Source organism: Mauremys mutica, chromosome 1 (genome assembly GCF_020497125.1).
Source record: "Mauremys mutica isolate MM-2020 ecotype Southern chromosome 1, ASM2049712v1, whole genome shotgun sequence".
NCBI classification, from domain to species: domain Eukaryota; kingdom Metazoa; phylum Chordata; order Testudines; family Geoemydidae; genus Mauremys; species Mauremys mutica.
This window is the reverse complement of record NC_059072.1, coordinates 307,289,911-307,302,663: the sequence shown is the minus strand read 5'-3', so window position 1 is coordinate 307,302,663 and position 12,753 is coordinate 307,289,911. Positions and strand designations below refer to the sequence as shown.

The 12,753-nt window shown below is 39.7% G+C and overlaps 1 protein-coding gene across 4 annotated transcripts in view; it reads left to right on the top strand.

Annotated features, from left to right (window-relative positions):
* KPNA3 (karyopherin subunit alpha 3) overlaps positions 1-5,990 on the top strand; it is an 82,466-nt gene extending 76,476 nt beyond the window's left edge. For all 4 annotated transcript variants that reach the window (XM_045014095.1, XM_045014103.1, XM_045014117.1 and 1 more), the window contains exon 17: positions 2,309-5,990. In XM_045014095.1, the coding sequence (XP_044870030.1) occupies positions 2,309-2,407 (99 nt within the window). In that variant the 3' untranslated portion in view covers positions 2,408-5,990. The remainder of the gene's footprint in view (positions 1-2,308) is intronic.
* The last annotated feature ends 6,763 nt before the right edge of the window (positions 5,991-12,753 follow it).

Sequence of the window (12,753 nt, the reverse complement as noted above, 5' to 3'; positions counted from 1 at the left end):
AGGAGTAAATAGAACAGTGAGTCAGTGAATTTGTTGTTTTGTTTTTTGGGCAGCTCTGTTATAACTACTGGATTTTCAGTGTCAGTATGTCTTAGGGTACTATGTGGAGCCACAAAATAAAGCTAGACAACACTCTTCAGGTGGTTATTTATAACGAGTAACTATCAAACCCAAAACAGTATTCTGTCCCTTTTAAGGACTAAGGCAAACAAACCAAGCCCTCTAACAGGATTACACAAATGAGGGGAAAAGAAGCTATACTTACCTCACCTCCCTGACAGCACTAGGGCTCCCAGCCCAGAAACAACATCTTTTTTTTTTTCCCCTTCTTTCCCCACCCCTGTGGAATGTCTTCTCCTCCCTTTTTGGAGGAGACTGGAGGCCACTAATTCTCTCTGTGCCACTAACCCTACATTATTCCCTTGTAGTTCACGGCAATAGGGCATGCAGCTGTGGTCCTTTTCTTCAGAAACCAGACTAACCCTCTCCTGACTTCCTAAGGGATGATAGACCCATTGTACTAAAAACGTATCAAGCTTGGTGTGCTGCTTTGTAACATCTTTGTAGAAGAGGACAGTCCTGCTAGTTGTAGTTCAATCACACTTAACAAAGCATTGTATCAAGTCTGAATCCAGATTGGAGCCTCAGTTTGGGAAAGTGCTCCTGTTCTTCATAATTAGCACTCAGCTTTTCTGCTGAGGATTGTCGCTGCCTCTGCAGAGCTTCACTGGGACCCATGAAGAGTAATAAGAATTGTCATGAAGGAGAAAAGTTATTTGCCAGTAACTTGTTCTCCAGATGTATTGCTCTGCAGATCTACAGACTTTCCTTCTCCCTCTCTTTAGGAGTTAATGAGTTTCCTGAAGTATAGAGGGACTGAAGGATTTTAGGGGTCAGCACTCCAAAATCCTAAAGCCTTGTCTATGCTACACAGTTTTGTCAACAAAAGTCAAGCTTTTGTCAATAAAAGAGTGGAGGTATACATGCTGAAATGCTCCTCCCACCAGTGTAACTCCCCTGCTATGCCGACATAATAAAACCAGAGCTGTTGGGCTTATGTCGGTGTTGTTAGGGCGGCGCAGTGTCTGTGTAGATGCTGTGAGCTGGGGCAAGAATGGACACCGTTCCCAGCTGGGAACCTCAGGTGGCTCCCCCCCCTCCCCCCTCCCCCCCCCCCCACTCCCAGCAGGGCAGCTGGGCTCCTGGCAGGGAGCTGCCAACAGAGTTGAGAGACCAGGCTCTCAGCTCCCCACACTCCCCCTCTTAGGTCGGTGGAAGCGCTCATGGTGAGGACGCACACCACTGACCTAAGGAGGGTAGTGTGGACATCAGTCACCGCAGTAATTAATCCAGTGGCTTTAAGTTGACCTAATATAGGTCGACTTATCTTTGTAGTGTGGACATATGCCAAGTTTCAGAATACTGGATCTCAGTGTGTAAACAGTATATGCACCCTCAGATGGTCTTACTGCTTTGAATGGTTCAGTAGCTCATGAGACGTGGAGTGTGGCTCCTGAAGTCTGATTTTCAGAGCCAATACATTCAGAACAAATATCAGCAAGTAACCTTTTCCTAGCATGCTCACTGCTGCTGCCAGTGGACTGTATGCTGGAAACCAGATGTATATATTGTAATGCTATTGACAGTTTTAGCCTTCACTAGAAACAAAATGTTACCTGTGTGCCTAACTTCTAAAACTCTGAGAGGGGAAATTGAATCATGGTTCTTCTACATTATGGCTTGCATGCTACACCAGTAAGATGGGTTAATTTGTTTCTTTCATAAAATAATATAGTGTATTCAACTGGGAATTTGAGAAGTTTAAAAAATAAATCACTCTGAAATAACTTAACTTAGAATCTTCAGAATCCAAGAGGAAATACTGATTACTAAAAAAAAAAAAAAAGACTAGAATTCCTATCAGCTATAGATAAAAATCAGTTTAATACAATAGGTAACCCTGAGAAAAGCACAAAACTAGTTTTTAGATTTCACTAGTAGTGATTAGCTAGAAAGCTAAAATTTCAATCTTAATTTTGTAGTTAAGAGTCTTTGCTGTAATTAAGTGGTAACGCATTCAATAAGGATTTGATGCATTTATTTCCTTAATGGCATTATAACAAAGCATGATTTTTCTTTTTAAAAAAAGTTATATTGAATTGGCTAAAATTATTAGCATTTCACTTTTTAGTAACAAATATTTCAGTTGGCCAATATTATTTATGAAAAATTTATGCATCCGTGTATGTGAAATGACTTGTGTAAGGTGTTGGGTTTGTATGGATTACTTTTTATTATATCTTTATAGATTGATGAAGATCCCAGCCTCATTCCTGAAGCCACTCAAGGAGGTACTTACAACTTTGACCCAACAGCCAATCTTCAAACAAAAGAATTTAATTTTTAAGTTCAATACAGTGCAGCTTCTCTGTCCCACACCAATACGAAGCACCACCAAATGGCTACCAAGTGAAAAAAAAAAAGGCTCCAAGACACACATGCCTCCTCGTTTTGATGCTTCTAAAGCAAGCCATGTATCGGTCACTTTGCAGTTGCCAAAAGTCACTATCACGTGGACTGTAAATGCATATGCATGATCTCTCAAACTGTTTTACAATTCTTTTTAACAGTCCCAATTACCTTCTTTTTTTGCCTTTTTCCCTGGTGCCACATGCTGACAACCGCAATCTGCAGTTTTGTTAAGAAAATTTCATAGTGGTGGCACATCTGCTTTCCACGGAAAAGTAACTTCTTTGGAAAATGGTGCGCTGTGGATCAAGACACTTTGGTATGATGCATACATTTTGGAAGACTTTACAGGGGCACAGTTTGGTCTGAGCCTCCATCGTCCTCCACAAACATATTTTCATATACTTTATGTGGAAGAATAGATTCAAAAATGCAAGCCAAATGAATTTCATTGGTGAAACTGAAATAAAAGTAACTTACACTTGGCAATTGATTAAACAGTTAAGTTTAAAAAACAAACTACTTCATCTATCAGTAATTGATGTGTGTTCATTAACTGCCTCAGAAACCAGGGTTGAAGAATGAACTGTAGATTTGGACTGGTAAAGCTTTTGCCGTTGTACCTAATTTTTGAGAACAGCAAGCCCTATTTGACCACTCACTTCAGCCTGTGTGTTCCTGCTGTTTTGAAGTAATCAAATGCTGTGCATGGTATTTTACCTGAGCTACAACCTGTTATGGACTTGAACTTCTGTTTAAGCTGAAAGCAAGAGTCCTTGACTAGAAAAAAAATCTGTCCAAAACTACGCGTTGTTTAAAAAGAATCTTGCTTTCAACTTCCAGTAGTCAGTATATTTCATTTTAAATTGATAATTGGATAAGGTTGATTTATATTGGGTTTAAACTGTGGAGCTTTCATGTTTACTGTAATTTAGTCTTAAACTATTTTTTACTTAGTAACCAGTGCTTATGATGATGTGGTTGGCAACAAACCAGCAGCTATTTAGAAGCATCATAAAAGCTTCATTCTTGGAGTATTGGAAAAGTAATTCAGAAATGAGTCTAAAACCATATTCACATGATTTAAAAAAAATTACAAGCTAGTTGATGTGTGAGGCTGTTTAGAAGCTGCAGTGTTTCAGCATAAGCCTGATGTGCAGCACACATTAAATAACTTTATATAAGCTGGTAATATGAGAGGTCATTGCTTTTGGAAAGTCGTCTGGCCCAGTTCTTTTCAAAGGGATTTGCTTTTGGTGGGGTGAAGATGAATAATTTGAAACTCTGTAAGCTATCACACAAGCTGGTTTTGTTGCCGTTGTTTACTGGGTGTAATTTCCCAATGCATTGATGTGAAGGGATAGAAAAATCTAAACTAATTTAGTTATTGGATGTGGGTTGTATTTACTGTGATGAAGATAAGGACAGATGCCATCAGAGCTTTGTGGATCAGCTGTTTTTTTTCCACGGATGAACAACACATAGCAGGTGTGCATTCATTAAATATATATCTGCCAAGGTGGAGCCACTTTAAAGAGCGAGTTGTCTTGTATCTTAAATAGATACAAGCGTATGTTTAAAATGCAAGATTTTTACTTGCTAGATAATCCATTTTAATATAGTGGTTTGGCCTCTGATTATTTATAGGTTTTATAAATTTTAGAATCAATTTCTCTTTAAGGTGGCTCAGATTTTTCAACTCTTGTGCACATAAAATTGAGTTGAAGTTCATTGTGCCTTTTTTCTTTTCCCAAAAGTTGAGTTGAAGCTTCATATGGTAACTGCATCCTAGTCACATACTATAGTCTAAAATCTTTAAACTGTGTGGTGTTTGCTAAAACTAAACAATATAAAGTCAAAGTTAGTAAGGTCACAAAGTTTTGTGAAATTAGAGTTCCAGCTGATAATGATGTGAACAAATCTTCGCCCTCTTAATTCTCAATTTAGTTCTTTATATGCCATATAGACTGACAGTTACCCTTTTCAGCCTGCACTCGCTATTTTCTTAGAGATTACATAAAAATTGAGATTACATTCATGATTTTCCACAACTGTGAAGATCTAATTTTTTTTCTTGCACTCAGTGCATCACATTAAAAGTGAACATCGGAGAACTGAGTAAAGCACTACAAAGCATTTGCTCATTTCTTTCTGTTGTGACCTTATCAGCTTTTGATTGGTATTGCACCATTTCATAGTTAATAAAGGAAACCAAGTATATTGCTGCACTTTTAAGTTTTCAGAAGTGTTTAAAAATTGCATTGTTTTTATTATTTTTTTAAACTATCAGTTAAAATAGACTAAAACGTTCTTTCAAAAGAGGCATCTAAATGTGTTCCTAATTTTGTATATGGGCTTAGGTTTTGTAACCAATAAAAAGCTGCTATCAAATACTATAAAACATGCAAAAACTTATTTTGAAAACTATCAGACTGTCTTTTCAAATTGATTTAAGTTTTTTTCTGTCTTTGACCAAATTTTAGCTAGTAGAACTCCACATCAAAGTTTGAAGTATGTTACTTAAACAAAATAAGCTAATGCAGTGATCTTTGAAACTTTGAATACTGTTCTAGTGTGGAGTTTTATATTTGCTATAGAGTTGACCATCCAGTGGAGGAAGGTTGTGTTACACTCATAGTAAGTGGTGTGAAGGCAAAAGTGGTGCTTTTCAGACTGCCAATTTCTAGCAGTTTTGTAGTTACAGAGGAAAAAAATTGCAGTAAAGCTAAAGTCCAATTAATTCTTGTCAGTTGTCTGAGTCAAATGGCATGTGTACATGATATACATGTGTGCTAAACTAGGGAATAAATTACAAGTAATTCAAATTGGGAAGCAAGCAGACTTTTTCATAACACTTTTTTTTTTTTTAAACACTGAAGCCTGCTATAACTTCCAGAAGACTTCCTTTCCAGGTTGCAGGTATTTATGTTCTACCTGCTTATTCATCGTTGTCTTTTAAAGATTTAATAGCACAAAATTTATAGGCACTATCTTATCTTATTCTTTGCATGTTAGGCTCTTCTGTAAATTTCTCCCTTTGGCTTACTTGCTTAGTTCAGACAAAAGCTAAGTCCCATTTTCAAAAGTGATTTAGGTACTGGGGGACCCTCCTATTCACTTTGATTTTTGACAAGGCTATTAAGTCATTTAGGTGCTTTTGAAAATTTTACCCTATAAACTGTTAACCATACAGCTAGTCTTACTTATGAAAATTTTGAGAGCTACTAGGTTAGGATTTGTTGTGCAATTTTTTTTTTTAAAGAAAATGTCTTGTATCTTTTACAAAGCATCTTACAAGAATGTCTTCCTTATCTTTTTCAAGGTGACATAGCTCTTCCGTTTTGCTTTATGGATCTGTTAAGCAATGGATGTGTGAGGAGATGCATTGACAGACATGTTTTTTTCTAAATCTCAAAGGAGTTTGTCAAGTGGTTCAGGTCCCAGATTTGACCTACTTATTCTAATCTGATGCAGAATATTTAAAATAGATATTAATTCCATTAAAAAGCTTTCTACCTAAATAGCCTAGTTCAGTTGAGTTCCTCTGTTAGTTTTGCAGTAGAAGTGAACCTTTTTCTGAGATACTGATTGTACTTATGCTCACAAACATAAATAGGACAAAATGATGTATTCAGCTGGAAATGGAAATATTTGCAAGATGAAAGTGTAAAATTATTAGGATGGGAGTATATTATCCAAGTTTCTAAAACAGTATGAAATCACTAGAGGTTGTATTTTAACATTCTTTGCTTTTGAAAGGCAGTTGGCAAATAGAGATCATCAGATTTACAAAATATTTTGGATTGTCTTGTCTTTGTAAAACTAGAACATTTATAGTTGCTTTGGTTTTGCTTTTTGATGAAGCTTTACCATAAACTGTTTGGTGATATACTTAAGTGAAGTAGTTGAAGTAAATATATGCTACACTCCAAAAACTTTATTAGAAGAATTAAGGTTGCAGTGTCAAATAATGAGAATTTAGGTTGGGTGTGCAAACTTTAATTCTTCTCCCTTGTCCATATGCATTAGGGTACAGTCTTTAACTACATGGTTACATACTGTATTTTTCCACAATGCCTCATTTAGTGAATTGCTAAACGATTCAGTGTTTCTCTTTATCCTCCATGTTCAATTTGTGGCCCCATGCTTTATTTATTGCGTGCCATACAAACCCTGCACTGATTACATTAATTTCTTTATGGATGTTTCTGTGGTACTCTCAGCCATAGGATCTCCATGCTTCACAAACATTAACTTAATCTTCACAATACCCCAGTGAGATTAGGTAGTGGTGGTGGTGGTATCTCCATTTTACAGCTGGGGAACTAAGGCACAGAAAAAGGCTAAATTTCTTTAGCCTTTAGACTTCTTTCTAAATCACGAATTTTGGATGCCCAGCTTGAAACACCTAGGGCCTGATTTTTCAGAGGGCTTAGCATTTATATAGCACTTTATATATTCAAAGCACTGCTCCAGTCAACTTCAGTTGCAGGTGTGAGCACTCAATACTTTAACAAATCTGGCTCCAGGTTTGTCATGTTGAGTACCCAGAAAATGGGGAATACACAATGACCACTTGTGAAAAGTGTGGTTTAAGTGACTTGACCAGCATCACAGAGAAACTCTGGCAAAGACAGGGATAGAATGCAGTATCCAGGGCAACATTCAGTTGCCTTAACCATGAGACTATACTTTCTCTTCCAGCAGTCCTTTGTCTCATTAACTACACATCTGACTTCTGCACCAAATGAAGCAGGAGTCCTACTGACAACCGCTTCTTACACCACCCTGATTTATTCCCAGAGCACCTCTGTTCCTACCCATTCCTGACTTCGGGAACTGTCTATTCTCAGTCTTCCCCTAATATATGTCATCCCTCTACATTCCAGTATAGCAGCCTTCTCGCTGCCTTCATGTCAGCAAAAACAAAGCAAAGGAAAAAGTGTCTCTGCTATTGGTTCCAGTACCACCATGGCTGCTGGGCCACTGTGAGAAGTAATTGCAGGGAAAGAAGTCCTGTTCAGTCTCTGCAGTCTTGGGATAGAGCATGCTCAATTGCTCTGTGGGAATGGCAGGTGTAAGTCTGGCCTGGAGGAACTTTGGTGATGGAGCGTGCTCAGTGTATCTGAAATCTTGGAGAATTTATCTACTAAACATAGGCAAACAGATTTTTCAGAGGCTTATAGCTTCATCAAATGTTGGCAGTTTTTTATGGGCACAGAAAAAGGCACATCCCTGTCACCAGAGTCACCTCCTGCTAAACTTTGTGCTTTGGAACAGGGACTTGGAGCCCCGCTAGAGCTGCTGAATGTAATGGCTGTAAGAATTTGGTTTTATGTGGGCAAAACAATGTTTTTCCCCATAACCATTTTTAGCCAAAACATTTTAATTTTTCCTACAGTCATATGAGAATCTCAGTTTTCATATTTTTTAAGTTTTTTGGTCCTTATGATTGCAGAGAGAAACTTGGCAACAGTAACCCTAAAAGCTCAAACTGCAAGACAGACAAATCCCCCAAATGTAGTATTTTTAAAATCTCATTACTTTTCATAAATCTCAAGGGGTGAAGGGGGAGGGTTGGGACCTGATTCATGATTTTTTGTGGATTTGGGGTTGATATTGTTTAATCCTATCCAAGCCAAAAAAGTGATCTCTCCATTTCTGCAGTCTGATGCACTTTATCTGGAATTCTGGATCACTTGCTCATAGGTGAGTGGGAGGCAGTAGGCACTGAAGATTTTGGCACTAAGGATTCCTGTTCTCTCCTGCTTTTCCTTGTTCTCATTCAGAGCTGGTCAAAAGAACAAGCTGCTGGATTGTGACTAAACAGTTTCAAAACTCAGTCTGAGCATAGAAATGAAGGTGGTGATGGAAGGGGCAAAAAGTCTCAACATTTCTGACTGCTGCTAGTCTCTGTCCTGAAGCTGGTCTACACATGGAGTTCCTGATAAAACTCCATGTGTGGACACTTACTATGGAATAAGTGTGTCCATACATGAAGTTAATCAAGAACAACTCCATGTGTAGACAAGCCCACAGCTGTCCCCGGGATTCTAACTGTTAAATGAGGAAGTCTGTTACATTTGTTAACAAATTACTTTCAATGCCAACTAACACTGTGGACAAGCCAGTACAGTAAACCACAAAAGATATAACTCTTCTATTTAATTTTTCAGTAGATGGTTAATTTCTGCTGGCCATCCAGTGGTCCTCCACTGTCAGGCCAAACCTGGTAAAGGCTTTTGAGATCAGAGGATAGGCTGGTGCCCTCAGCCAACCCACCACCTAAGCAGTGCTAATCTCAAGCTACAATCACTGCTGCTCTGCCTCCCAAGTGTATTCCTTCTACATTTTACAGACCCATTTAAAAATGACTGGGAAAAGTTTAATCAGCTATTCACCAAGGACAAGATCTCTAGAGACAAGATGGGTGAGGTGAAGTATCTTTTATTGGACCAACTTCTAATACGAAGATATTCTAATTTTTATCTTCTAATAAAAGAACCTTGTCTTTAATATCCTGGAACCAACATGGCTACAACACCGCAACCAAGATCTCTTGTCTGACAATCTATTCCTCTCCCACTCTGCTAGCTGGAATCCCTCAAACCTTGTTGAGTATGAGTCTATTTGGTTTTTTGTTTGGTTTTCAAGAAAATGAGGACCCAGAATCTCCTATCCAAGGAGTTCTTAACTCTTTTGGCTTGAAACCCACAGAGTGGCAGTCGTCTCATGATCCACCATATTCTAGGATTTGGGTCCCTGGAATGACTGGGAAGTTTTCTGGGTGCTGTACGATGTAGGGGCTGGGTGTAGGGCTGCTTGTATTGCTAAGATTGGGTGTGGGAGTTGAAGTTTGGATTGTGGATGAGATTTTCCTCCTCCCTCCCATCCCTGCACCATGCTCAGCTCTGTGGCTGCACTATTTACAGAGGTGGTGAAGTACTCAGCAATCTCAAACAGCACTGGCTTGCTTGTCTCACAATTGACTGTTCTGTGGGAGGTTGGAGGAAAGATGGGGGAAGAGCTTCACGGTGACTGGATTAAAGGTGACGGGGGAGTGGGATGGCAACGAGCTAGTTTTTACCTCAGGAGATGAGGGGAGTAGCAGCCAGCAGGGGTAGGAAAAAGCTGTGACTGTGTTGAGGAGCAACTAGCCTATGTATGAAATACTAGGGATAGGAGAACTGATGCACTGGGAGGGTGGACTAATAGTGTGCCCACACTGCAGCTGGTCACAGACAGATCACCATTGGGTTTTTCTTCAAGGTGTAAGTCCTAGCTCGCGTAGCTGTACATGCTAGTTTGGCTCAAGCTACTGCCTAAAACTAGTAGTGTGGCTGTTGTACAGGTAGTGGCTGGGGTAGCTGCCTGAGTACATACCCCGGGGTTAGACAAGATTGTAGGTGGGTGGCTTGCCTGGGTCGCCACCCATGTAACTGTTGCTATAGTATATTATCCTCCCACTTATCCTACACTAAGCTTCCCATATTTCCACAAAACTAATGATCATAGCCCAATTATGAAAACGAGGAAGTATTAGTAATACTTTGGGTGGTGACCTACAGAGGATCCTCTCTTCTGAGAGTACTGATGGTAATTGTGTATTGTAGCAGCCTTTCACCATAGTTGGCTTTTGTTGACCATCCTCCACAGAACGTAGTTAAGTTGGGAGTCTGCTTCTTGACAGTGAGAGCAGTCTAACTCTAACTGAGAGTAGCAAAGACCAAACCTGTATGGCTCTAGTGCCAGCCTTGCCCAATCGGGGCTTGAGCTATTGGAGTTCCTGGTGTTGAGGTAGTGTTCTAGGTTTGTCACCCTACACACCTTTCTAAAGAACTTGAGAGTCGAGGCATCTTTAGTCTTAAGTAAATCTTTCTGGTTCTCTCCATGGGAAAGACACTTTTTTGGGTAGGGGGGGTGGGCCACAGGCATGCACTTGGTCTTTCAAAACCTGCCTGCCACAGGGTAAACACACAACCACTCTACTGGGATGAAGGTATGAGATACATTGCAACAAGCTGGAACTCGTATTGAGATTAGTGTTCAGGGATTTCCTGATCTGCAAAGCAGTTTTAGTCTGGACAATACCCCAGTTGGTGGTTTAGCTGAAGAAATATGGATGTGAACTGAATCAATCCATAGTTTAGAGATTCCTGAATCCCTTGCTGATATTAGCCTCTCACTGATACCTGAGAGTTTAGTGCTTCCTCTCATCTCTGGCTGGCTAAGAAACTCCATCATATCATGGACAATTTAACAGCTCCAGTTATTCAGGTTCTTGTCTCCTCCCAGTTGGACTACAGTAGTGCAACATACCTGGACATGAAGCCATCAGCCTTAGAAAACTCCAAGTGGCACAAAAACCCTACTACATCTTTCCTCACTAACCCAGGCTTATCACAAGCCCATCAAACCTTTCTGTCACTCTTAACATTGGCTTCTCATGAAATAGCAGGTCAAGTTCAAGGCCTTGTTTCTTATCTTTAAGCTGCACTGTTGTGCGGAGCCAAGTACCTATGAGATTGCTTAGCTCTGGGATGAAGAATCGTGGTTGTCAAGTCTGCTTCTCAGGCACAGGGGAACTTATACCATATGGGTAAAGCTCATCTAGGTCAGAGACACTGGAATGAACTCTAACCCCCACATAACTTTGTGTATATTAAAAAAACCCTACCAAATCAAAACCGCACTATGCCACGCTTACAGCCTTCCCCCTGCAGAAAGGATGAGAATGACCCTTGTGTGACAGATATTAATTGTGATTCTAGTTACACTACTGTAACATGCTCAATAATAATGAAAGTGGTATATGAAATGATATAAAATAGAACTATGGTACAGCAAATCACCCTGCATGTTAGTCTGAGCTGCTACACAGTTCTCTCAAGCGAGTTCCCTTTTGCTTGGTGATCCTGGTCCTGACATCCAGCTGGACACATCCCTCTTCAGGCCTAGTTGGTATCCATATTGAATGTCAGATGCTTCTGGTTTTTGCAATAGCTATGGTAGTACATAGGGGACTAAAGTCTGGAACCATGGTCAACTTGTACCTATTTTCCCACTGGGCCATTCCTTTACACTAGGATTTACAAGATAAGGCCAACTCTACAGTCTGCACTACTGTTTGGTCCTTTGCGCCTTGTGTTTCCACATCCAAGTTAGTAGACAAATAGGGTTCCTTCTAATTTAATTGCAGTGCCAAGTCCTCTATCTTGATGAAGGCATGGTGTGAGAAATTAACTAATGGGATTTTAACTCCAGGTTTAATAACACCTCATAAGACTTCTATACTGTACTCTTGCATTTGGAAAACTGCTTTTGATGGCAGTGTAACTCCTTTAGGACCACCCTCTGCTCTCTAAATTTGTCTCCTACTAAAATGGCTTGAAAGGGCTTGGGTACCCGGAGAGGCAAGGTCTCTGCCCTCAGTGACACTAGGGGAAAGTCTCTCAATTCACCTTATTTACTTAATGCCTGCTATGTGAAAGGAGCTTTCTAAACTCTCATGGACTCTGCTCTGAGGAGCTCACAATCTAAGGACAGACACAGAGAGAGGGAGGTTGGGGGAAGGGGAACAAAACCAGGCAAATTATATACAACTAGGTTCACTTTAAGCAGTATGGCAGAGTGGGTCTTTAACAAGGACTTAAATGTGGACAAGGTAAGGATGTTACAGATGAACTTGAGAGCATCAATAGCCAAGTGAAAAAAATAACTTTTAACAATTAAATGGCAATGTATCAAATGGAAAAATTGGAGTATTTTCCTGCACTAAAATAAATATTGGGCCCTAAGCCTAAAGCATTTATATTACTCTATTAGCCTACCACAAGCTGAACTGGAGTATCTAGTTAACATGCAATCACATTGTCTTTCTATTTGGTTAATGGAAAATAGAAGCACAAGTTGATGGCAAGCGTCTGTACAATTAATTAGGTACAGATGAAGAGCTAGGAGGATTATGACACAGTAGGTACCTATAAAATGAAACTTGCCCTGGGGTGAAGTGAGTTTTGTTCACTTGAAAACATCTGGTACTGCTGGAGACAGGATACTGGACTAAACAGACTGGGTGTGATCGAGTGTGGAAATTCCTGTTTAATTAGAGTGGCTATCCTAAAAGAAATGTGCTAGCTCCATCACAAGATACTGGGCTCAAAGCAGGAATGACTGGAGGAAATTCTATGGTCTGTATAGTGCAATTTCTGGGCAGGGACAAGCTCAGGCTAAAGTTTGTATTCCAGACAGTAGGACAAGAGGCCTTTTAGCCTCTGATTGGCA